Source organism: Microtus pennsylvanicus, chromosome 1, assembly GCF_037038515.1.
Source record: "Microtus pennsylvanicus isolate mMicPen1 chromosome 1, mMicPen1.hap1, whole genome shotgun sequence".
NCBI classification, from domain to species: Eukaryota; Metazoa; Chordata; class Mammalia; order Rodentia; family Cricetidae; genus Microtus; species Microtus pennsylvanicus.
In genome coordinates, this window is record NC_134579.1 from 113449347 (window position 1) to 113476281 (window position 26935).

A 26935-nucleotide genomic window follows, 5' to 3' on the forward strand; every position below is an offset into this window, starting at 1 on the left:
CAGGCTCCAAAGCTACAGAGAAAAACCCTGTCTCAAAAAAAAAAAAAAACCAATAAAGAAGAAATTTTGAAGAAAAAATGGGGATTTTAATCTGGAAGAAAATAGCCAGGCTGTAGCACACACCTTTAACCCCAGCATTCGGAGACAGAAGCAAAAGGATCTCTGTGAGTTCTAGACCAAGCTGGTCTATAGAGTAAGTTGCAGGACAGGCTCCAAAGCTACAGAGAAACCCTGTCTCAAAAAAAACAAGAAAAAAAAGTAGGCTAGTTGAGTTGTGGTGGTACACCCCTTTAATCTCAGCACTTGGGAGGCAGGGGCAAGCAGATCTCTGAGTTTGAGGCCAGCCTGGTCTACAGAGCTAGATCTCATTCTGGAAAAAAAAAAAATCTTAAAAACAAAATTTTGAAGAGAAAATTTGCATATGTATACCAAAGACAAAAGTACAATGACATCTCATGTTTCTAGAACTGAGGTTCCTGTTGTCAAGATCTTGCTACAGCTGCTTCAATTTTCCTTTTTATAGCACTGATTTAAAAAAAATACTGAGCTACATTCCCCGCTTGTCAACCATGTGCCATTCCCATTCCTAACAATATTATCTCCAGTAACTCCTTTTATACAGATAGTATTTTTAAAAAATGCATATCTACCCTTTTTAATGTTTTTTGTTTGTTTGTTTTTGTTTTTCAAGATAGAGTTTCTTTGTATAGCCTTCGCTATCTTGGAACTCACTCAATAGTCCAGGCTGACTTCGTTTTTTTCTTTTCTTTCCCACATTGTATAACAGTTTATATTTACAAATTAGAAAGAATAGGGGAAATAATCCATTTTTTAAAAAGTTCTTAATTTGAGTAAGTTAAAAACATACAAGTGGAGCCGGAGAGATGTTCAGAAGTTAAGAGCACTGGCTGCTCTTTCAAAAGTCCTGAGTTCAACTCCCAGCAACCGCATGGTGGCTCACAACCATGTGTAATGAGATCTAGTGCCCTCTTCGGGCCTGCAGGCATATAAGCAGATAGATACTGTATACATAATAAATAAATAAATAAATAAAATAAGCAAATAACTACAATCTTTAAAAACATACATTAGGGCACTAACCACACAAAAGGACATTGTCGCACAGAAGTTCACAGTACAGAACAATGTTCTGGGAAGAAAACCCACAGCAATCTTTTTTCTTGGTAATAGATTTAACATAGATATAACTTTTTTTTTTTTTTGGTTTTTCAAGACAGGGTTTTAGAGCCTGTTCTGGAACTAGCTCTTATAGACCAGGCTGGCCTCGAACTCACAGAGATCCACCTGCCTCTGCCTCCTGAGTGCTGGGGTTAAAGGCATGCCACCACTGCCCAGCAACATATATATAACTTAAAAGAACAAAAGCTAAATTAATAATGTAGGAGTATAGAAAAATCTTTTTTAAAAAGTATTTATTTATTCATTATATATACAGTGTTCTGAAGCTAGAAGAGGGCACCAGATCTTACTACAGATGGTTGTGAGCCATCATGTGGTTGTTGGAATTGAACTAGGAACCTCTGGAACAGCAGGCAGTACTCCTAACCTCTGAGCAATCTCTCCAGCCCCTAGAAAAATCTTAGAATGTCATTAGGACTAGCAGCTACCCACATCTGTTACCAAGAACTCAGTCCTTTCTTCAGCTCTCCTCTCCCCACTTCACCCACCCAAGTCAGGATTTTGCTGTGGCCCAGGGTGGCTGCAAATTCCAAATCTTCTGGCCTAGCTGGCCTCTGTAGCTAGCCAAGTGCTACAATTTTAGAGCTGGGTATCATATGCAGGCAGATATTTCTTTTTAATGAATCGACAATAACATTTTAAAATTTCTGAAATGGCCAACAGACCATAGAAAGACATTTTTTAGGCACCTGCTTGAAACCAACAGCTTCAGCAAACTAATGGCCTTCATTCAGGGCCAACCAGGCTGACTTTGAACTCAGAGATCCACCTGCCTCTGCCTCCTGATTGCTGGGATTAAAAGTGTGTGCCACCACCAGGCTATAGCTGTTTTTTTTTTTAAGATTTATTATTTGTTTTATGTATGAGTGTTCTGTCTGCATATACAACTTTATGCCAGAAGAGGGCACCAGATCCCACTAGAGATGGTTGTGAGCCACCATGTGGGTGCTGGGAATTGAACTCAGGACTCTTAACTGTTGAACCATCTCTCCAACCCAGTTTTTTTTTGTTTGTTTGTGGGTTTTTTGTTTTTTTTTTTTTTGTTTTTTTTTTGAGACAGGGGTTCTCTGTGGCTTTTTGGAGCCTGTCCTGGAACTAGCTCTGTAGACCAGGCTTGCCTCGAACTCATAAAAATCCGCCTGTCTGGGGCTGGAGAGATGGCTCAGTGGTTAAGAGCATTGCCTGCTCTTCCAAAGGTCCTGAGTTCAATTCCCAGCAACCACATGGTGGCTCACAACCATCTGTAAAGAGGTCTGGCGCCCTCTTCTGGCCTTCAGGCATACACACAGACAGAACATTGTATACATCATAAATAAATAAATATTTAAAAAAAAAATCCGCCTGTCTCTGCCTCCCGAGTGCTGGGATTAAAGGTGTGCGCCACTACCGCCCGGCTCCAGCCCACTTTTAAAGTCCAGTATATAAAAAATAAATAAAAATAAAAAAAAATAAAGTCCAGTATATGGCAGGTCCTATCAACCTGAATCCAGAGTTGGGCACTTAGTGGTTATATAATCTTAATTTCTCAGCCTTAGCCTCATTACCTGTAAAATGGTAACAACTGTACCAAGGGACTTGCACATGAAAGTGCTCTATCACTGAGCAATACCTACAGTATTTTTTATTATTAATTTTGTGTATGAGTGTTTTGCTGCATGTATTTCTATGTACCACTTCCACGCTTGGTGTCTGTGAAGGTTAGAAGTGTATATCAGATCTGCTGGAAATGAAATGACGGACATTTGTGAGCCACCATTTAGGTGAGCCAGTGCTCTTAACCAACTGCTGAACCATCCATCTCTCCAGTTCCCACAGCTTTTTTTTTTTTTTTTTTTTTTTTTACTTTTTGAGATATAGTCTCACTAAACTGCCCTCCCCTTAGGCCCACTCCATGGCTTTGAACTTTCCAGCTTCCAAAGTAGTTGGGATTACAGGCCTGTGGTTTTATAAGTGCCTCGAATATAGCAATCCTTCAACATTGTTATTACTATTGAAACAGGGACTTGTTATGCAGCCCTGGCTGGCCTTGAACTCACAGGAATCGGTACACCTTTACTTCCCAAGTACTTTCTGGGATTAAAGTTGTGCACCACCACACCTGACTTAGTTCGTGTGTGTGTGTGTGTGTGTGTGTGTGTGTGTGTGTGTAGGTCAGAGGATAACTTTCAGACGTTGGTTCTCTCCTTCTACCATATGAATTCTAGGGATCAAACACAAATCATAAAGCTTGGTTTATTGACTGTTTACCCACTAAGTTGTTCTGTAAACCATATGGTGCTGAATTATGTTCTGGTTTTGTGTATGAAAAGTGGAAACGGAGTCTACCACTAAAGCTAAGCCTCGCCCCAAGGGTTCTAAGAGCTAAAGCTGGGATACGGTGGCTCACAGCTACATTCTCGGGACTCGGGGCAGAGGCGGTGAGAGTGATGCCAGCATGGCCTACACCGGATGTGAAGGGCAGTGCAAGTTCATCGGAGACTCACGTATACGATTACAGCATTTAAAAAGGCTTATAAATAATAATCACTGACAGTTACTGACTAAACACACACACAAAAGAACTTGGAATTCCAGGCCACGATACTTGAATTCCAGTCTGTAAGAATGGCAGGCCAGGGGCATGGAGCTCAGTGGAGGATACTGTTAAATAAACGAGGGAGGGCAACGTCCCTGTCAACGTTCAACAGCAATGCCTGGTGCTCGCGCTTCGTCGCTCGGTCCTAGCTTTTGTCGAGCTGAGGAAACTGTCGCTCTGTTCCCTCTTTGCACCGTCTCCAGGGGCAGCGGCGCTCACCTGGCGCCGGACGAAGAAGGTCGCCGAAGGGTTCATGGGCGATGCCCCCGCCCCCAGAGAGAGTCAGTGCCAGCAGCGCGTCACCTCGGAAACGCCATTGGCGCCGGGTCGCACCGGGGCGGGCAAGCCCGCTGCCCCGGACGCCGCGCCCTCGCGACCACGCATGCGCACACAAACCGCCAGCTCGCGCTGAGGCGGCCCGCAGGTGGACGCCTCAAGTCTCGCGAGAACGCGAACCTGCTTTCCCACACTGGAAGGCTCCGGCGCCTTACCACGAAGCGCCCCAGAGAAGCGTTCTGGCGCTGAAGACCGTGAACTCAGTCTTTTCTAGGCCCAGTGGCCCTGGTTCCCTCGCTTTCTGGCTTAACTAGAGGGATAATCGCTCCGGCAGACAGGACGAAAGATCACTCAGGACAGAAGCATCTGTCAATCATCTTTTAATAGTGATGAGAACCGTGACATTTTATATCAACATTTCCCACATTATTGCTGGGTCCTGAGTCTGAGGCAAAAAGATCGGAGACCTAGGAAGACCCTGGGATTTTACGTGTGTGCACCCTGCATCTGTGCGGAGGTGAGGACAGTTCCAGTCAGTCTCCTCCAGAAGACCTTCAACAAACCTGAGGCAGCTCCACTAATTTCACCAGACACATCCTTCTGCCTGCCTCCCAGCATTAAAAATGCACATAACAGATACGCCCCCCCCTTTTAAGAGTGTTGAGGGTCGGGGGAAAGGAAAACAGAATGGCCCTGGACCCTAAAAGCGATTTCCACTCAGGCCTGACCACCTGAGTGTCATCTTAGAAGCTTACAGTGAAAGAAGAGAATTCATAGTTGTTTTTTGGTTTTTTTTGAGTCCGGGTCTCTCTGTAGCTTTGGAGTCTGTCCTGGAACTAGCTCTTGTAAACCAGGCTGGCCTCGAACTCACAGAGATCCGCCTGCCTCTGCCTCCCGAGTGCTGGGATTAAAGGCGCGCACCACCACCACCCGGCCATAGTTGTTCCCTTTATCTCTCTGGCACACTGGAACACTCACACATCCAAAATAATAATAGGTTAAAAACTACCTGCGTGCTGGGGATCAAATTCCTGTCCTCATCATTGTGAAGCAAACACTTTATTACATACATACACACGAAAGAAAAATGTAACATTAAAAAAAAAGTGACAAAGTCAATCTTTGAACTGTTGAGGTACATTGAATTTCAAGTCACAGGAAAACATTCATTTTATCAGTAAGGGCATTTTAATTCTTCATTTTCTGGCAGTAACATCTGCTGATAGCTATATAAGGACCGAAAATGCACTTTTCAAAAACCGTTTGGGAGCTGGAAAGATGGCCCAAGTGGTTAAGAGTGCTTGCTCCCCTAGCAGAGGCCTAAAGTTCCATACCAAGCATGCAAATGAGCAGCTCACAGCCACCTATAACTCCAGTTCCAGGGACCCCTACAGGTTCTTCTGGCCTCTTGGGTACTGAACCCTTGGGGGGGCATATCTCCCCCTTTTAAAATTAGATCTGTGGACATTAAAGTGCCCTTTCCATGAACATTATGTATACATACATGGGGATCTTAGAGCACCAAGAAAAATACCAACAGAACATTCACCAAACAGCCATGACCAGTACATTTGCTTTGCCAAGTAAGAAAGAGTACTTGGCAAAATTCAGTTAGTAAAGAATTTTGCTTTTAAGCTAACATCTTAATTATGCATTTGTTTCTAAGACTTTTTTTCCAAACACCCTTTCAGAACTGAAGAGATGGCTCAGCAGTTATATGCACTGGCTGTTCTTCCAAAGGATCTGGGTTCAATTCCAGCAACCGCATGGCAGCTAACAACTGTCTGTAAACTCCAGTTCCAGAGCACTCAACACCTTTATACAGATATTCTTGCAGGCAAAACACCAATGCACATAAATAAAGAAAAAATAAAAAAAACACCCTTTCATTCAAGAATATATTTGTATAACTGACAATTTCATGAATTCTCAATTCTTAAAGTATCTATACAATTTTTGTTTGTGACACTACGGGTTGAATGTAAGGGCCTTGTGCATGCTGGGCAAGCACTTGTACTGCCCAGCCATATTCTCATACCTGTAGCCTTTTCACATGTAACACCTGATTTCCAATGTTTAATTTCACCCAGTGCATTCATTAAAATGATCAGTTTCTCCATAAGTTAGTTTAATTGCTACTTCTAAAACTGTAGACTGAGAACAGATATATTCCATTTTTAATTGGTTAGAATTTTACTCATGTGGTATGTAACTAGAACAAGAATTCCTAGCCTCTCTGAGCATCCTTCCACTCGTAACAAAAACGAATGTCTACAACAAATTTGTGGTCTGACCCTACTCAACATTACCGAGCAGATTTCTAATATTCCTGGGAAAAGCTTTTTCAAATATACAGTATCCTACCACAAGATACACCAGCATTTAACAGTTCTGTATTCATGAACTCTAACATCATCAGTAACATTATGAATGGCACCCTTGGCCCTTAAGACAGTGCTGAAGGGGCTTACTGGGTCACAGTGTACATGGTTTTAAGGCTTTTAATGTACTTTAGCAAGTAATCTCCTGAATGACTTGAGCAAACCTACCCACTCTGTTGCTCATTATATCAACACAGTGGACTTTGTCGTTAATGAAGGAACTAAGCCAACCAAAGCCCCATTGAATTCTCACCAACCAAGGACACACTTCTAGTAAGTAAATGAAAAACAGATTCTTTTGAAAAGTCACTCAGCTTTCTCCCAGTAAGATAACCATCAGAAACACTTCCTGAAAAAAAAAGAGAAGGTTTTGGTGCCAAGAGTCTAGTTCAGTGGCAATGCTTTCCCAGCACGCACAAGGCCCTGGGTCCCATTAACAGCACCAAGAAGAAGGAAAGAGGCTACAGTGTTTTTCTAAAATAAAAAGTTAAAAAAAGAAAAATCAGTACCAAATAACCAAAATGTTTTATTTGACTAAATTCAGATTCATGCATAAGCATGACAGTCTCTCTCTCTCTCTCTCTCTGTTTATCAGACTTTGGCAATTAAAAAAAAAAAAACCAAAAACAAAACAAAAAAACAAAAAACAAAAACCATAAACAAACCAAGCAGCCTTGTACAGAACAATGAGAACGCCAAAGATGAGGAGTCTACAGTTTTACTGTAGGACACATATGTACACATATATACATATGTATATATTTCTGAAAGGCCGTGTCAACTCTCAGGTCAGCTCAGACACACATGACTCCAGAATCACTTCTTCACTTCTCCAAGGTCTTCGATGCTGTCATCATCCACCTGTAAGACACAGATAAAAGAAGTTTATGAATTGTGGCAAAAATTAAGAAAGAAATAAAGTGATTTGCTTTAAAAAACTTGTTTCTACGGGTGTATACATCCTGTGCACTTACCTCTGGCCACTTTTCCTGAATGACATCAATTATGTCATCTGTGAAGTCTCCCTGAATGATGATCTCATCCTCCCCTGTTACTGAGGCACCGCAGGAGAATTTTTGAGCAAAAAATCTTTGTGCTTCTTTGAGATCAATTTCTGTTTTGGTTTGTTTTTTAGAAAAAAAAAGGGGGGGGCAAGACCATAATTGGAATTACATAACAAAGATCTCCTTCATTTTGAAATTTCATCTGCATTTTAAAATCATTTAACAAGTGGTATTAATTATTTTTTTCCAGAACAATGACTAAAACATGTATTTTCAAGGTCATGTAGTCTTAGTATCGCAAACAGCATCCTCCACACTACTCCACCACACAGTAAGACTAAAAGGGCTAGAGCGATAACACACATTTTTAATCCCAGCACTCAGAAGGCAGAGGCAGGTAGATCTGTTAGTTCCTGGCCAGCCTAGTCTACAACGTGAGTTCCAGGACAGCAAGGCGAACAGAGAGACCCTGTCTAACAAAACAGAACAAAACAAAAAAACCCAAAATGAATCCAGGAACATATTACTTCCAAGCATCACAGTTATCCATGCTTAAGTTCTGCATAATAGAAAAACAGAGAACGGAGAACAAAACCTTTATACCTAAGTCTTTTTTTTTTTTTTTTTTTTTTTTTTTTTGCTTATTGAGACAGGGAGTTGCTACAGAGCCCTACTGGCCTTGAACTTGAATTCTCTATAGTCTTAGTTTCTGTGGTGGTTTGAGTAGGAATGGCCCCCACAGACTCATGTGTTTGAATGCTTGGCCCACAGGGAGTTGTGCTCTTAGTATGTATGGCCTTATTGGAGGAAATGTGTCACTGTGGAGGCAGGCCTGGAGGTCTTATATGCTCAGGTTATACCCCAGATGATACACAGTGTCTCCAGCTGCCTGCGGATCAAGATGTAGAACTCTCAGCTACCTCTCTAGCACCATGTCTGCCTGCAGAGTGCCATGCTCATCATGATGATGGACTAAACCTCTAAAAAAGTAAGCCAGCCCCAATTAAAGGTTTCCTTTTATAAGAGTTGCTGTGGTCATGGTGTCTCTTCATAACAATAGAAACCTAAGACATTTCACAAGTGGCAGGATTAAAGGTATGTGCCAACTTAACAGGTTAAATCTTAATAGAATTCTGGAGACACAGGAGCAGCCTTAGCCACTTTTAAGTCCTAACCTAGAACTCTTCATTCTATACAAATATATTCAACAGCAATTCCTCAAGAGCTGGCAGTGGTACATACCTGCAACCCCAGATACTTAGGAGGCGAAGCAGTAGTTCGAGAAGAGCCAAGGTTACACAGCAAGATAGCATTCTCAAAAACAAAAAGCAATCAAACAAAACCAGGCAAAATTACTAGATAGGGAAAAAAACTGTGCTAGTTTATTCTATAAAAGACTTTTAGATGGTAATTCTGAAACTATAGTTAGAAATTCAAAACCTAGGGCTGAGGATTAGCTCAGTAGAAGAGTCGTTGCCTGGCATCTGGGAGGCCCTCATTTCACTCTCCAGCCGTGGATCACAACAGCTAGGCAGGCAGCACACTCCTATAAACCAGTACTTGGGAGGTTGAAGCTGGAGGATCAGAAGCTTAAGGTCACCCTTCTCTTTCATTACTAGCTGAGCCAGCTTAAGATGAAGAAGCCCCACCCAGTTTTTTTTCTTTTCTTGAGGCAAAGTTTCACTATGTACCCCTGGCTGACCTAGAACTACCTATGTAAACCAGACTGGCATATGCCTATTTCTGCCTCCTGAGTGCTGGAATTAAACGGTATACCATCCCATCTGGCAAGCAACCCTGCCTTTAAGGAAAACAGCAAGAAAAAAGGGAAGGAAGGAAGGAAGGAAGGAAGGAAGGAAGGAAGGAAGGAAGGAAGGATCGTGTGCTGAACACGGCACATGTCTGCAACCTCAACATCTAGAAAACAAGATGGGTGGATTGCCTGAACTACAAAGGAAGTTCCAGCCTAGCGTAGGCTAGAGAGCATCACCTTGTAGTGTGCCTCTATGCCCTCACCTCCAAAAAAAATTCAGAACAGGGACCAGAAAGAAAGATGTCTCAGTGATTAAGAGCACTGGCTGCTCTTGTAGAGGCTTTGGGTCCAATTCCCAGCACTCACATATGATGGCTCACAACTGGTGACTCTAGCCCCAGGAAATCCAGCATTCTCTTCTGTGGGAACCAGGAAGACATGGTACACAGACATACATGCAGGTAAAACACCCAATACACATAAATTTAAAAAAAAAAAAAAAAAGAAGTACTGGCTGGTCTTCCAGAGGTCCTGAATTCAATTTCCAGCAACCACATGGTGGTTCACAGCCATCTGTAATGGGAACTGGCTCCCTCTTCTAGCCTGCATGCATACATGCAGGCAGAATGCTGTATACATAATAAACAAATCCTCAAAAATAAATAAAAAAAACAGAAAGGCGAAAACATCTTTTAGTATATTCTTGGCATAAACAAATACATGGAAGCAGGGATGCAACTTCCCCAACACCTTATAAAAACACCCGAACAGAACTTCATGATACAAATAAACAGATTCTGGTTTATACATTTTCTTTATAAACAAAGAAACAAACAAACCTCAACTCACCAAATGTTGCAAGGCCACACACTCTCGTCACGTATTTCTTCTTCGCTCTGGGAATTTTGGCTATTGTGACCTTCTGTGGTACTGTCTTCTTCTTCTGTTTTATTTGACCTCTTCCCCCTTCATTAAGAAAGAACTCACATCAATTGCTTCCTTTTCCACAACTGTAAACATACAATACTGAGTCTTTCACTTTGTGTTCGAGTTCCTTCTCTAAATACAAATCACTCAGGCTATTTACTCAGCAACACTCACCAATTAGTACTTACTACATGCCCAGGACTGCACAAAGACCCGAGGGTGCACAGATAACCAGGACTCAGTTCCCACCCTCCAGGAACTCACAATCCACTAAGATGAGTGGTGGGGGGAGGTGTTAAAGCAGACATGGGGTACAGGCCTGCAGGGAGAGATCTTGAGGCCAAGTCCGACCTGGCCTACTTAGTCTGAGGGGCCTGAGATGTGTCATCAAGGACAGGTGCTTGCTGCCAAGCCTGACGACCTGAATTCAATCCCCAGAACCCACATGATGCAAGGAAAGAACTGGCTCCTGCAAACTGTCCTCTGACCTCCACATGCAACAAATATTTTTTGTTTTTTTTCAAGACAGGATTTCTGTGTGTAGTCTAGCTGTCCTGGAACTCAAAGATCTACCTGCTTCTGCGTTCTGAGAGCTAAGATTAGAAGTGTGCCACCACTGCCTAGCACAGTGAATGAATGAATGAATGAATGACAGAAAATGTTTCCTAAAGGAAGTGACCTCTAGGGTGAGTTTAAAGAACAAAAGAGTGTTCAGGGGAAGACAAATGGCTTCAGTTCAAGAGAAAATACACTGAATTTGGGAAGGACACTTATCTTATTGAAGAATACTTATGGGTATGCAGTACAGGAAGTCAGAAGTCAGTAAGAACTGGATCCAAGTTCAGGTGTGACTACACTGGACAAAGAAAAGTCACTGAAGACAGAAAGAATGAAAGAACAGATTCATGGTTACAAAGATCAGGTCAGCTCTAGGGTGAAGGGTGGATTTAAGAAGAGTAAGATGGAAAGACAGGCAAATGAAGTTCCTGTATTCACTCCAACAAAAACTAGTCAAAATATAAACCAAAATGTAGCAAGCAGCTGAAGAGAAAAATGCAAGGAAAGAGAAAGGACAGATTTTAGGACTATTAACGGGAGCAGAGCCTGACACAGTCCTCAGGTTTCCAGCTGAGGTGCTAGAATAATTGTGCAACCTCTGCCAAAATGGGAGAAATGAAAGATGATTCAGGACTCAGTCAATTTAACTTTGGAAGTGCTTCATTTGTGGTATCTGTGGGGACCATGCACATTTTCAGCCTGCCATAGGCCAGGCATAGACATACAGATTTAGGAAATACAGATATATAATAGTGTAGCAGAGATACAACAGAAACATCCTGGGAGAATGAACAGAATGTAGAAAGACCTGGGACAGAGCCTGGGAAGTTACTTCAAAGGAACACCAGAAAGAAGAGGGGTCTATACAAACAAGAAAATCAAGGAAATTCACACTTCAGGTGTTCTTTTTTTCTTTTGGTTTTTCAAGACAGGGTTTATTCTTTGTAGCCCTGGCTGTCCTGGAACTGATTCTGTAGACCTCTGCCTCAAACTCAGGCCTTCCTCTGCCTCCTGAGTGCTAGGATTAAAAGCGTGTGCCACCACCGCCCAACTTTCACATGTTCTTTCTACTTAGCAGATACCAAAAAAAACTGGTGACTTTTATTAGAACAGTTTCAGTAAAGACAGGCTGGAGTGAGCAGTAACAAGACGTGAGGCTGGGAAGTCAGTCCACTTTAGTAAAGGCACCTGGATAAGAACTGGTGAGAAACGAAAGTAAGATAGCAACAGACTCTTAGCAGAGACCTCTCTTAAGTAGCATGTGTAAGGCCTTGGGTTCAGTGTCCAGCACTGGGAGAAAACGGTGATAGGGCTGGGGGTCATGGCAATAATCTTTAAAGCTGGGGCTGAAAAAATGGCTCAGCAGTTAAACACATTTGCAGTCTTTTTTTTTGGTTTTTCGAGACAGGGTTTCTCTGTAGTTTTGGAGCCTGTCCTGGAACTAGCTCTTGTAGACCAGGCTGGTCTCGAACTCACAGAGATCCACCTGCCTCTGCCTCCCGAGTGCTGGGATTAAAGGCGTGCGCCACCACTGCCCGGCCACATTTGCAGTCTTTAAAGATGACATGAGTTTGGTTCCCAGCATCCACATGCCTACTAATAACTACCTATAACTCCAGTTCCAGAGATCTAATCCCTATTGTCTATCTTCCATGGGCAATGAATCCACAGAGTGTATACATACAGGCAAAACACCCATACATAGATAATCAAAATAAATTATAAGATAATTTTAGTAACAAAACAATGAGGAAGAGATGGGTAGGGGATAGGTGCCATAGCATAAAGAATCTGTTTTGGGCAGGCAGTCGTGGTGCATGCCTGTAATCCTAGCACTTAGGAGGCAGAGGCGAATAGATTTCTGTGAGTTCAAGGCCAGTCTGGTCTACAAGGCGAGTTCTAGGACAGCCAGAGCTGTTACACGAGAAAACCTGTCTCAAAAAACAAAACAACAAGCTGGGCGGCGGTGGCGCACGCCTTTAATCCCAGCACTCGGGAGGCAGAGGCAGGCGGATCTTTGTGAGTTAGAGACCAGCCTGGTCTACAAGAGCTAGTTCCAGGACAGGCTCCAAAACCACAGAGAAACCCTGTCTCAAAAAAACCAAAACAACGAAAACAAAAACATTTAAAAAAAAATCTGTTTTAGAGAGGAAAGAACTAAGTGCAAGCAACAGCTCATTCCACTTCAACAGAAAAGAATGTTCAGCAGGCTGGTTGTGTCTTAAAGGCACATTAAGATAAACACATATATTTTCAATCCTTTTTGTTTGTTTGTTTTTCCTTTTGAGACAGGGTCTCTCTATGTACACTGGCTATCCTGAACTCACAGAGATCCATCTGCCTCTGCCTCCCAAGTGCTGGGAATAAAGGTGCTCAAAACCACGACCAGCTGGATTTGGCTTTTTGAGACAAGGTCCTCATTATGTACCTCAGGCTGGCCTTGAATTCCCAGCAGTTCTCTGGCTTTAATCTCTCAATACTAAGATTACAAACATTAACAGGCAGAAGCTCTCATCACTCCAGTTATCCTCTACAGGAAGGAAGATATGTCTATATAAATCAAACGTGGATTATGTCTTACCTCTCTTTTGCTTTTTCTTCTCCTCCTCTTCCCCTACTGTCCCTTGACCTTCACTAATGCCAGCTTCTTGTTTGGGTGAATTTTCTAAACAGAAAAATAAAATGTAAGAGCATGAACAGCATTTTATATTAATATTGTAAAGAAAAATCATCTGCTGAGGATGTGACTCAGGCTAGAGAGTGTCACCTGAGTGCACAAAGCCCTGGGTTGTTTCCACTTTAATTCCAGTACTGAGGTAAAGGCAAGGGGATCAGAAGTGGAAGGTCAGGATTTTCGGAAGGTCAGGATTTTTCGGCTTTGCAGAGGGTTTCCTTCTCTGTGTGTCCACTGATGTGTTTCCTCACCCCCAATAAACATTGTTCTTCAACTGCCAATTGTCTGAGGTGCTTGAGATTTCTCTGCTGGTACCTGATTTTTCCTATCTTTTAATTATTTAACCTACAGAAAGAAACCTGATCAAAACCCCCTAGACTATCATTTGGGGGAGGGGGCTTGCCTCACATTTCTTTTGAGAACCACCGACAGTGGTACTTCTTACTGGTAAGACACTGCCAATAGGCCTGCTACAGTATTTTAATGTTACTGGTACACAGTCCCGCCAGCTACAAAACTATGCCTTGTCTTATTAAACAAAACCTATATTGCCAGGCAGTGGTGGCACACATCTTTAATCCCAGCACTCAAGACACAGAGGCAGGAGGATCTCTGTGTGTTCAAGGCCAGCCAGGTCTACAAAGTGAAATCTAAGACAGCCAGAGCTACACAGAGAAACCCTGCCTCAAAAAACAAAACAAACAAAAACAAAAAAACAAATCTTATGTTAACCACAATGCCAAAACCTCTTACTCATTAACCTTGTGTCTTAATGTTCCCTGTGAGATACAGAAAAGAAACTCAAAGACTGACTTATAAGCTTAAACTGACTTTTGTTTGTTTTGCCTTTTGGAGGCAGGGCTTCTCGGGATCCACTTGCTTCTGCCTCCAGAGAGCTAGGATTACAGGTGCCACCACCATGCCCAGTTTACTCCTTTTGTAACCATTTGTTTGTTTGTTTATTATTTTCCAAGGCAGGGTTTCTCTGTGAAACAGTCCTGGCTGTCCTAGAACTCACTCTGTAGGCCAGGCTAGCCTCAAACTCATAGAGATAGGATTAAAAGCCTGTATCACCACCACCTAGCTTTTATTTTTATTTATTTATTTTTTTTACTCCTTGAACTCTTAACCCTGATGTAAGGCCTCCTCGACAGTGCATATCTACACGGGTAGACAATGTTGGCAGAGAAATCATCAGTCTCATCGACACCTGTAACAAAGCCTGTCAAGGGCTCCTTATATGGTTTTATCTGCTCTCTTCCTTTATTAAGGGTAAAACTGCCCCAGCTATTTTTCCAACTACACTCTCAGTGGGAATTATAACACTAACAGCCTCACATTTTGTTCTAGATACTACCTGATTAGTATGCCAAGCCTCGAAGATACACACCATCAACAAATGGCTGTCTTATGCTCTAGATCACTGCCACTGGTTAAGTTTTGTGGTTCCTTAGACAGACTTCCCTATGAGGGACTCTGACTGCTGCCCCCACCGTCCTCCCTGAGTCCCCTAAGAGTAGTTAGGTGACCTTTGATAGGAAGGGATGGGAAATTAGGAGTTAGGCAGACTCAGGGTAGACAGACAGACAAAGAAGAGAGGCCGTAGCTGGGTAATAGAAGTGGCGAATTCCTAAGATGGCCAGCTTCCTCCTCACCCTCCACACTTGAAGCTTAAAACAAAGGCTTTATAGATCCTGGTCTCCCACCAGCAGGCCTCTGCGGATGGACTGGCAGACAAGTTCAAGATCTGCTCAAGATGAGTCACACAACAGTTCTGGGCCAACCAACCATCCATGCTTTCTTCAAATTGACTAACCCTACATTAGGGGAAGAAAAATCTTCAAAGGCTTTAAAACCCGAAAGAGTTCCCCTCTGCTTTGCTGAGGTCTTTTGCTTTCCCTGTGTGTCTATTGCTTTTGTAGGTTTCCTCACAGCCCCGCCTCAATAACCTCTTTCTTCAACTGTTTAAAACAAAGGGGTAGGGTGGGGTTAAAGGTCATCCTCAGTTAGCACAATGTTTGAGGCCAGCCTGGGCCACGTGAGATCTGTCAAAAACAACCAGGGCTGCTGAGGTGACTCAATGGGTAAGGCATTGCTCCAAAGCTTAACCACCTGAGTTTGTGGAACAGTGGCAAGCACAGCTCCCACAAGTTGTCCCTGAAACACACACAATTTCACAAGTAAATAAAGCAATCTATACTAGCTTAGTATCTTTTTTTTTTTTGGTTTTTCGAGACAGGGTGTCTCTGTGGCTTTGGAGCCTGTCCTGGAACTAGCTCTGTAGACCAGGCTGGTCTCGAACTCACAGAGATCCGCCTGCCTCTGCCTCCCGAGTGCTGGGATTAAAGGCATGCGCCACCATCGCCCGGCTAGCTTAGTATCTATAAAGCAAATAACCATACTGCACTCTAATGAAATCGAACTCTAAATGTACTACAGTAAGTCTGTAGTCTGGCTATGTACCCTCCAAAGGCTCAGGAGTTAAAGACAGTCCCCAAGAAGGTGTCACTGTTTTAAAGGATAGGCACAGGAGGAGGGTTTAAAGTGAGGAGTGCCAAGGTCTAGGAGACAGTCATTAGAGGTTTCAATTTGGAGACAATGGGACCTAGTCCCTTCCTCTTTTTCACTTCCCAGTCAGTACAGGCCTAGAGCAAGAGAGTCACAGTGATAGACTAAGATCTGTTTGAACTCACAGAGATCCACCTGCCTCTGCCTCCTGATGGCAGGCTTAAAAGCATACACTACTACTGCTCAGTGGACTAAAAAAGAACTATGGGCCAAATTAACCTTTTTTAAGTTTATTATTTTAGGTATCTGCTATAGTGATGGCAATAGAGAACAAAATGTTTAGGATTTTATTCTATCCATCCATCCATCCATCCATCCATCCATCCATCCATCCATCCATCCATCCATCCATCCACTTTATTTATGCTTCAAACACAGAGATCCATTTGCCTCCAAGTGTTAGAACTAAAGGTGAGCGCCACTTCACATGGTTGAGGATCCCCACCCCACCCCAGATAGGGTTTCTCTGTGTATAGCTCTGGCTGTACTGGAACTTACTCTGTAGACCAGGCTGGCCTCAAATTCACAGAGATCCATCTGCCTCTGCTTCCTGAGTGTTGGGATTAAAGGTGTGAGCCACCACCCTGGCAAGGATTTTGGTTTTTTTTCGTTTTTTTGAGACAGGGTTTCTCTGTGGTTTTGGAGCCTGTCCTGGAACTAGCTCTTGTAGACCAGGCTGGTCTCGAACTCACAGAGATCCGCCTGCCTCTGCCTCCCGAGTGCTGGGATTAAAGGCGTGCGCCACCACCGCCCGGCCAGGATTTTGTTTTTTTTAGAACAGCACTTCGGTAGGAGGATCAGGCCAGCCTGGGCTACCTAGTGAAACTCTGTCTCATAACAAAATAGGGGCTAGAAAGATGGCTCAGATTAAGAGCATTTGTCACTCTTGCAAAGTAACTGAGTTTGGTTCCCAACACCCACATCAGGTGGCTCCTAACTGTGAATTTCAGTTCCAAGGAGATATGACACCTCTGGTCTCCTCAGACACCTGCACACAAGCATACATACACCTAATTTAAAAATAATAATAGCTAAAAAACCAAAAAGCAAAAGGGGAAGCCAGGTGTAATGGTGCAAACCTTTAATCCCAACACTCAAAGACAGGCAGATCTCTTGAGTTCCAGGACAGCCAGAGCTATATGCTGAGACCTTGTCTCAAAGACCAAAACCAAAACACAAAACAAACACCCCACAAGCCCCTGCCTCAGCCATGCATCACTATGCCCAGCTCACAAACTGTGACTTTTTACCATGTGAAAGGGAAGCAAAACACTCAGATCAAGAAAATTTCTTATGGGGCTGTAGAGATGGCTTAGTAGGCAAGGGCACTTGCTACTCTTGCAGAGGACCCGGGTTCAATTCCCACCATCCACATGGCAGCTTACAATGATCTGTAACTCCAGCTACAGGGGATCCTATACCCTCTTCCTGCCTCCATCAGACATGCAAGTGGTGCACAGACATACATGCAGGCAAAACACCCATACACATAAAGTAAAAATAAACAGAATCTGAAAAAAAATGATAAAAGGAAAAAAAGAAACTTTATGTAAATCTGGTTTGTTTTTGGGTTTTTTTTTTTTTTTTTGAAATTTACCAAGTTCTGGTCAGCCAGAGTTAAATGGTGTGATTGTCTCAAAAACTAAACAAAAAGAACCTGTATCTTTAGGACAGAAACCAAAGTAAAACACAAACAGCTTGTTATTAACATGACATCTAGGGAAGGCTCAGCCACCTTCTTGCCCCAGCAGCATCTTCCTACTCCTTGGAGGAACCGCTCTATACAACTGTCCTTCCTTCTACTCATCAGACAAGAAGGCACTCCCAGAACCGGCCAACCGACTTACTTCATGGGATGAGACATGCTTCTCCTGCTCCCCTCTCAAGTCAATCGTGTCCAGGCAGGTCACACTCAGGGACAAAATGGAGGCGCCAATCCCAAGGCCAGCCTTTAAGTGTTCTTTCCCAGCAAAGAGCGACTAAGTAGTTACTATCTCCAAAGACAAGAGTACTGCCTCATGTAAATAATATAAAAATGGAGCAGCAAAGAGAGGGACAACACGGGATGTACTGGGATGGAATAGGCCTGTTTCAAGCCATCTTTTCCTTGTTCCCACTACTGCCTTTTTTCTACAAACCTTGCAAGAGAAGCCATCAACAAAGCTAAGAGATCTGTTCCCTGTCTGTGACACCCCAGCACCACCAATCCCACTCTTTGAGCCCTAGATGCTTCTCTTCCTCACACCTCACATCCACCATTCTGTTCTACACACTCCTCCTCTAACCAGCTCTCCCCACCCTCCGCCCACTATTGCCATTCTCAACCAAGTTGCTGTCATCATTGCCTTTGCTGTCATCATCCTTGAGACAAGATCTCACTAAATTACCCTGGCTAATCTTCAACTCTCTTGTCTCTGAACTTAAATAATTTTAAAGTTAACCAAGATGGGTGAAAGGACTTTCCTATCCTTTTCTATTAGGACTAGAAACTGATCCAGGGCCCCACGCATGCTAAGCAAGCACCCTACCATCGAGCTACACCCACAACTCTAAGAGACAGAGTCTCCTCAGCTGCCCAGGCTGGCCTTGACATCACTATCTAACCTCAGACCACCACACAACCGGGACAGTAGGCCTTCGCCACCAGGTCCACCCAAACTTTCCTGTTTAAAATGCCACATGTGTATTTGTTTCGTAAATACAATTTTAATAAAATAAAAACCTATGTTCAAAAAAGGAAAAAGTCCATACCTACAGTCAGTTTTGCAAATTCATTTGGAAAATTTTTCTCTAGCCATTGTCTACATTTAGCAACATCAGGCATATATTCACAGTACTAGAAGGGAAGGAAAAGAACAAATTGAGTGAGAATCATGCATTTCAAACAATATAATTAAAACATCCCCATATACTTGATAGATAAAGAATGATAAACTACGCACACACACACACTTTCTATCTCACAATGTAGTCAGGGAAGTCTCTTAAATCTAAACCAGAGTACTAGAATCACAGGTCACCATGCTCAGCCTCGCCTGACCATCCACAGGAAATCTGTAATTCAAGTAGGAAATGTTCCTTAAGAAATGAAAACTCACCAGGCGGTTCATGGCTTTAACCCCAGCACTGGGGAGACAGAGGCAGGTGGATCTCTGTGAGTCTGAGACCAGCCTGGACAGCGAGGGCTACACAGAGAAACCCTGGAGGGAGGGGAAATGAAAACTCAGATCAGCTCGGGAGGCAGAGGCATGCGGATCTCTGTGAGTTCGAGACCAGCCTGGTCTACAGAGCTAGTTCCAGGAGAGGCTCCAAAGCCACAGAGAAACCCTGTCTCGAAAAAGCAAAAAAAAAAAAAAAAAACAAAAAAAAAAACAACTCAGATCAGGACCTCCTCAGCGCAGCTGTTTACTTCTCCATAAAGCAAAAGGGTCATTAGAAAGAGTGTAGCAGGGCTGGAGAGATGGCTCAGCAGTTAAGAGCATTGCCTGCTCTTCCAAAGGTCCTGAGTTCAATTCCCAGCAACCACATGGTGGCTCACAACCATCTGTAATGAGGTCTTGTGCCCTCTTCTGACCTGCAGTCATACACACAGAAAGAATATTATATACATATTAATAAATAAATAAATATTAAAAAAAATCTAAAACATACAGCCAAGTACAAAAAAGATGTATGTACACATGGGGCTGGAGACATGTGCGTCAGTTATGAGTGTTTATTGCTCTTGCAGAGGACCCAGATTCAGGTCCAAGCATACACATGTTGGCTCACAACCACCTCCAACTGCAGGTCCAGGGGATCCAATCCTCCGCTGACCGGAGGGCACTGTATGTACGTGGAGCACACAACTCAAGTAGGCACATAAGTAAAAACACATAAACATTTTTAAGAAAAAAAAAAGGCATTTATAATTACAGCTACTCAGGAGGATAAGGAAGCACAACTGAATCCAAGACTAATCTGTGGTAAGACCCTATATTCATTCATTCACTTTTTTTTTTCAGACAGGGTTTTTCTATGTACTCTTTGCTGTCCTGGACAGGCTGGCCTTGAACCCACAGAGATCTGTCTGTCTCTGCCTTCCGACTACTGGAATTAAAGGCGTGCATAACCACTGCCCGGCTCATTTTTGGTTTTTTGAACAGGGTTTCTCCATGTAGCCCTGGCTTTCCTGGAAATCACTCTGTAGACCAAGCTGGTCTCGAACTCAGAGTTCTGCCTGCCTTTGCCTCCTAAATGCTGGAATTAAAGGCGTGGGCCACCGCTACACCTGGCTAAAACCCTACTTTAAAAAAAAAAAAAAAGGCCAGTAAGGTAACAGAGTACATGTACAATTCAAATGTCTAATTTCTAAGATAAAAAAGTATTTTGATCCAGGGCCAACAAGATGGTTGGTGAGTCCATGTGCTGTCACCAAGCCTGACAACTTCAATTTGATTCTAGGAACCCACATGGTAGGAGAGAACTGACCCCTACTCCCCTGCAAGCTGTCCTCTGGCCTCCACAAGTATACCATGGAACATATTGCGCGCGTGCACACACGCGCACACACGCGCACACACGCACATACACGCACGCACACACACACACACACGCACACACGCACACACACGCGCGCGCGCGCGCGCACACACACACACACACACACTTAAAAAACTAAGTATTCTGATCCAAAGTTCTATATAAAAGGTTGACAGGAAACGAAAGGATAGAAGTTCTCAGATTAACTCTAAAATCAAGAGTGATCTCACATGCAGAAAGAGAACAATAACAAAAAAAACTAACAAGTAGGACTTACCTCTGTTGGTAATGAACAAACTAGAGAAATGGAGAGAAAAAAAAGATGTGAAATGTTAAAACCATGACAACACAGGGGCCTCATACTCTCTATCTGACGGAATACTTCCCTCTAGCCTTTCATTTCTCTCTCCTTACGTGTAATCACTACTTTTCAATCGAATATTCTACTTGAGAGTTTTCCCTCTCCTAACACCCCAAGAATACTAAATAACCACCAGGAAGCACACACTGGCTTCAAATTTCATGGTCTCGCTGCCTCAGCCTCTTGGGTGCTGAGGTGAGTTGCGCCCCAGCTTGTCTGCCTTCACACGCTCCTATGGCACTCAGTTTCAAATCCTATTCTGCAGAGATTTCTGAGGTCAAAGGTGCGTGATTACTTCAGATGACAGTACTGACATTTTGATCTAAAGGCAATTGTCAGTTGATATAACAGCAAACCTTTCATATTTTATAACTTATCTATAAAGCGTCTATCTTTCTTGAGATTCCTCAAGACAATTATATCTTACTCATTCTCTGAGTGAAACACAATGTGGCATAGAACAGAGCCTAAAACATGTTTTCTAAATAAATTCAAGCTGTTCTCTGAATCCCTGCTAAGTCTACAGCCAAGCGATGAGCCCAGTCCTCTTGAGTTCAGGGACTGGAGAGGTGGCTCAGCAGTTTAGCAAACCTGCTGCTCTTATAAGGATGGCAATTTGGCTCCCAGCACCTACATCAGTGGTTCATAACCACCTGTAACTTTAGCTCCAGATTTGACCCTCTTCTGGCATCCGTGGGCACCCACAATGTGGCATAAACATACACAGGCTCATAAATAAAAATAGAGAGACCTAGAGGGACAGACAGAGACAGGGTGACACAACACTACTGCCCAGGCTAGGCTGGGACTCCTGGATTCACAGGATCCTGCCTCAAAGTCCCCAAGAACAGCTGGGACTACAGGTATATAACACTGTATCTCACTATGCTCTTCTAAACCAGTGGGTCTCAACTATGGGTCATGACCCTAAATGTGTCACCTAAGACCATTGGAAAACAAAACTCTGTTCCAAACGCTCTTTAACTTTCGCTAAATCATACCATAGGCTGGTCACTACGCTTGCTTCCTCCAACTTTTAGTCCTGTGCTACATACATTCTCACATAGCTTCTTTGGCTCAAAAACCTTCAGTGACCTACAAGCAATTACAAAACAAGGCCCCAAAATCTGGTCCAGACCCAATTGTCTTTCAATTTTCTGCTTCTACTTCCAAAATCTGCATTAACAAGCGCACTGCAATACCTGCAAATTTACATTCCCCTCATTTCTTACCTCTCTTCCTGCTCTTTGGCCTGGCATAGCTGCCTGCAACACTACCTGCCTTTCAAATACCAACTGTGCTCGCCTCTATGCGGGCTCCCCCAGCTCTACAACTAGGAGAACCTCTCCCTTTCCACACCACTGTGACTGTTCCCGAAGTGTATTTCTTGTCTCTGCTACTAATACACCTGTGTACACCCCTCCCCATCCAACACTCACCAACGGCTACCCAGTCTAAGTTACATGTAGAGAACAGGCAGAGCCTTGCTGTCTTACAGGCCCCCCCCCAATCTAGCCCAGCACCTTATCCAGACGTACTTTGTCAGTCACCCCACTTTCTTGCCAAGCCCATCATCATCATAACACACTGAGGTTAGACTCTAAATGCACCTTTTGGTAGCCTCTGCCTTACACATCTGGTTTACTAAGCCTGAGGCAACGGAAAACACAACCTATCTTTGACTCACACAAGCGATCAACACAAAAATTGTTCCACAGAATACCATCATGTAATAGCTATCACTGAAGGCTTAAACAGGGCACATTTCCTTGTCAACGTCCTTACTTCACTCTTCACAAAGACCCCCCTCCTCACCTCCTAATTTATAGTTGTTTTAGTGTTTTCTATTCCCTAAGTGAGTCTCTCCTACCATGTGGATCTCAAGGACTGAACTCAGGCCATCAGGCTTGGCAGCAAGCTCCTTTACAACTGAGTCCACCGACTCCCAAGTGTTTCTTATACATGTAGATCTTAAACTCCTTGGGGCTTAGAAGCACCTCTTCCCTAGTATTTGCAATGCCCAGTACAAAAGCAAGGAGGGAACTGAAGAAAGTTAACTGTTCTCAGAACAGAATGATCTGGTAGATAGACACTTGCCGTCAAACAAAAAGAAAAAGATCTTAAATTTTGTTAAATAGGTACCTCTACATGACCCCTGCCAGGGCCTTACTACGTCACCCTGGTTGGCTTAGAACTCACTATGTAAAATAGGGTCAGGTTGGCTTGAACTTCTGGTGACCCTCTGCCTCCTGTGTGGTAGGTAGTAGATGCTATGATTAGCTGTTTTTGTTTTGGGTCTTTTTTTTTTTTTTTTTGAGACAGGGTTTCTGTGTAGCCCTGGCTGTCCTAGAGATCTGTCTGCCTGTCTCCTGAGTGCTGGGATTAAAGTAGTACTCCACCACCACCAGGCTTTTTTGTTTTGTTTTACTCTGAGATAGGGTCTTAGTCTATAGCACATTTTGTAGCCCAAGCTGGCCTCAAACTTGCAACAACCTTCCTTTCTCCATCTCCCAAGTGAGCCTGAGTCACCATACCCTGCTTGATCTTTATTTATTATGTATGTACTTGCTATGTAGATCAAACCATTTTGCTTTCGTCTCCTGAGTACTGAGATTAGACGTGTGCTTATCTGCCTTAATGTCATCTTTTTTCTCACTTTACACATTAAGACACAAATTTCTCAACCTCACAGAAATGAGATAACTTGCCCAGGGCCACACACCTAGGAAGTATTTAAGTCAGAAAGCACACCCTGGCCCATTACTCTATTACCAATATCATAACAAAACAAAACCAACTCTATATAATTTTTTCTCCTTTTTCCTACGTCCCTTCCTTCCTTTCAAGTTTTAAGACAGGTTCAACACAGCCCAGACTGGCTGGAATTCTGCAATCTCCCTGACTATCTCTGCTGAGTGTGGGGATTACATGTGTATTCCTTCACATCAAATTTTAGAGGTCAGGACTCTCAGCAAACACGCTACCCACTGATGGCCCCTCTGAGGAAGCCTGCAAACATGTCTTGGTTGTGTACTGTCCTTTTCCTAAGCACCTCCCCCTACCTCCCTTAAAGCCTGCGCTTAGGATTTGCACTAAAACTGTTTCTTGCTTCTCACCATCTTCCCTGGGAAAATGACATTGATGCAGTGGAGGCCCCGGCGTGGGAGGCCACAGGAGCATCCTCTAGGGTCACGATGGGAGCCAGGACTAAGCCCACAGGGTGAAGACCAAAGGCAAGAGTGGATCCCTATCACCAAGTTGAGCCACCTGGTACCAGAAGGGCATGACCAAGTGTCTAGAAAAGATCATTCTCCCAGCCCCTTCAGAAATCAGAACACTGACTTTCTCCTGGGGACATCCCTTAAGGACATAGGTACTGAGGCAGAAGCAAACTCACAATGGTTTGCGGACCAGATTGGAGGCATTTACTGCCCCTGGGGACTACAAGAGCCACACTAATCGGGAGGTCAAGTGCTCCAAGGAAGTAGTCACTGCCATTCAAGGAGCCAAGCTTTCCACCCCTGTGGGAGAGGTTACAGAGGGCACAAGAACTACACACGCCACACGAAGTGACAGGCTGCTGTAGCTGTGTACTGGCTAACCCATCTCCACTGGCAGACATTGGCACAGTTGGCTCCTGGGTCCAAGAAGCTGGTACCACTGGCCAGTACTGATGAAGACCACTGCACTTCAGTCAGGGACAGCATGGCCACCTGGGCAACTTCTACCAAGGCCACCTCTGATACCCTCTCCAAGACCTACAGCTACCTGACCCTCTGGAAAGAGACTGTGTCCATTAAAATCTTCTTATCAGAAACTTACAGACTATCTTGTGAGAACTCAGACCAGAACCTCCATGCACATGACCCAGGATTCAACCATGGCTTTTTGTAGCTTCTCTACAAAAAGTCAATTAATCTTATTTAAAAAAAAATAGTAATAATAACAATAATAAAGAGAAAAAGAACCAAACGTTGGGGGTTGGAGTGATAGTTCAGTGGTTAAGAGAGCTTACTGCTCCTACAGAAGACCCAGATTTGATTTCCACCACCCACCTGGTTGCTCAGAACTACCTGTAACTCTAGTTCCAAGATATCCAATGCCCTCTTCTGACCTCCATGGGCTCCTGCATACATGTGGTACACATACATACACTCAGGCACATACACAAACCCATTTAAAACAAAAAAGTAGTTATGCATGGTGGCATATGCCTTTAATCCCAGCACTCTGAGCAGAGGCAGAAGGATCTCTAAGGTCCAGGCTAGCCAAGGCTACCGAGTGAGACTGCCTCAGAAACAAACAATATGAAGAACAAGCGGATAAAGACTGGAGAAAAACGGGCTTAGGCTTTCCTTGGTGATGGGGGTGGGGCAACATAAAACAAACCTGTCTCTTACTCAACTCCAACTTCGTTGTATTAAAAAGTCTAGGGGGCTGGAGAGATGGCTCAGTGGTTAAGAGCATTGCATGCTCTTCCAAAGGACCCGAGTTCGATTCCCAGCAACCACATGGTGGCTCACAACCATCTGTAATGAAGTCTGGTGTCCTTCTGGCCTACAGACATATATTCAAAGAGAATAGTGTGTCCATAATAAATAAATAAATATTTAAATAAATAAATAAATAAATAAAAAGTCTAGGTAAAGCTGGGCATGATAGTACACACCTTTAATCCCAGCACTAGGAAATGAGAAGCAGGCAGATCTCTGAGATCGAGGCCAGCCTGGTGTACAGAGTGAGTTCCAGGCCAGTCAGAGCCACACAGAGAAACCCTGTCTTTAAAACAAAGTCTAAAGCTGTGGCGATGCCTTAGCCTTATTCAATAAAGTACTTGCAACATAAGCCTAAAGGCTGAGTCAGAATCCCCAGCAGCCCAGCATCTATGTTAAAGCCAGCAAAGCAGAGAACTACAGTCCCAATACTGGGGAGACAGAGGATCCCTAGTGCTTGTTAGCCACCCAGTCTAGCTCATGAGTGTCAGATTCACTGGGAGACCCTTTTCAAAGAAACATGGCAGACTGTGATTGAGGAAGTCACCCTCTGACCTCTGACATCACACATCCACATCTAAATACAAAAAAAAATGTAATTATCCAAACCCGACTTTCCCAAGACTATCCTACCACACAGCACTCTGAGCTCACCTCCTCTACTCCTTAACCAACACCCTCCCTGTACTATAAGAATTCAAAGTTGCTGCTCAAGAAGTTCATGGGTAAAGGCATCTGAAGCCAAGCCGGAGGACCTGAGTTCAATCCCCAGGACCCACAAAATAGACAGAACTAAGGTTCGCAAATGGTCCTCGACACCCACATGTGGGTCATGACACAGATGAACACACACAAATGAAATGAAATGAAAAAAAAAAAAAAGCTCAAGAGTCTAGCCAGCCATCAAGCTTCCCCAGCCCCTACTCAGCCCAGTACTGGGACTGAACCCAGAGGCTGTGAACTCTCTGGATCAGTGCTCTGCTGCTAAGCAACATCTCCAGGTCCTGCCTTTTCTTCCAGACAGTTCGCTTCCTTTAGGATGCCCTTTCTCGCCTCTTCCATACTTCCCCATCCTTTCAGACTCCCTATCGTCCTAAAAGCTCTCCATAACAAAGCATATACATCCAACATCTGGCTGGGATACTCCATTGCACATCTCGATTCCAACTGGACTGTCACACCTCCAGGTCAGGAGGCAAGACACAAATGGCACATGAAAAAGGAGTATCTGTTAACCTATATGTCCTCCCTAGGTTCCCTCCTCAATTAAGAATCGTCCAAACCACAGAGACAGATGCAGGAGTTAACAAGACCAAATCTGAAACTTGAACATTAAGCATAAAAACGGTGAGCAAGAGCCATTTCTTCCCTTCCAGCACTTGCCTCCGCAATAAAGGACTCGAAGAGGGTACTCGGAATCTAACTTGGCACTGTTCCTCGTATCGCCTTTGCAATCAGTCCCACTGGATTCAGAAATGTCAGTAGCCATCTCACAAACCTGTAAGCAAAATAACACAACTTCACTTTTTTGGAGCTGGACCCCCGAAAAGCAGTATTTGGGTGCAGTCTTGGCTTGCACTATGTATCCCGGCCCCCGGATGCTGTTTCGATTCTATTAAAAAGGACACAAGTTTCATTGGAGTC

The 26935-nt window shown here is 43.6% G+C and overlaps 2 protein-coding genes and 1 non-coding gene across 3 annotated transcripts in view; all 3 read right to left on the reverse strand.

Moving 5' to 3' along the window:
- Ccdc62 (coiled-coil domain containing 62) overlaps positions 1-4159 on the reverse strand; it is a 46661-nt gene extending 42502 nt beyond the window's left edge. Inside the window, 1 exon segment of the mRNA XM_075957400.1 lies at positions 3995-4159. Within this exon segment, the coding sequence (XP_075813515.1) occupies positions 3995-4159 (165 nt within the window).
- On the reverse strand, positions 1805-1940 carry LOC142842831 (small nucleolar RNA SNORA2/SNORA34 family). The gene has a single exon (XR_012909492.1). It is a non-coding gene; the product is annotated as a small nucleolar RNA SNORA2/SNORA34 family (small nucleolar RNA).
- A 2779-nt stretch (positions 4160-6938) lies between the features above and the next one.
- The window catches only part of Denr (density regulated re-initiation and release factor), a 20681-nt gene continuing 684 nt past the window's right edge, over positions 6939-26935 (reverse strand). The window contains exons 2-8 of the mRNA XM_075979161.1: positions 26675-26789; positions 20715-20734; positions 18668-18752; positions 13256-13339; positions 10039-10155; positions 7407-7546; positions 6939-7293 (exon numbers count right to left, since the gene is read on the reverse strand). Of these exons, the coding sequence (XP_075835276.1) occupies positions 7249-7293; positions 7407-7546; positions 10039-10155; positions 13256-13339; positions 18668-18752; positions 20715-20734; positions 26675-26780 (597 nt within the window). The 5' untranslated portion in view covers positions 26781-26789 and the 3' untranslated portion in view covers positions 6939-7248. The remainder of the gene's footprint in view (positions 7294-7406; positions 7547-10038; positions 10156-13255; positions 13340-18667; positions 18753-20714; positions 20735-26674; positions 26790-26935) is intronic.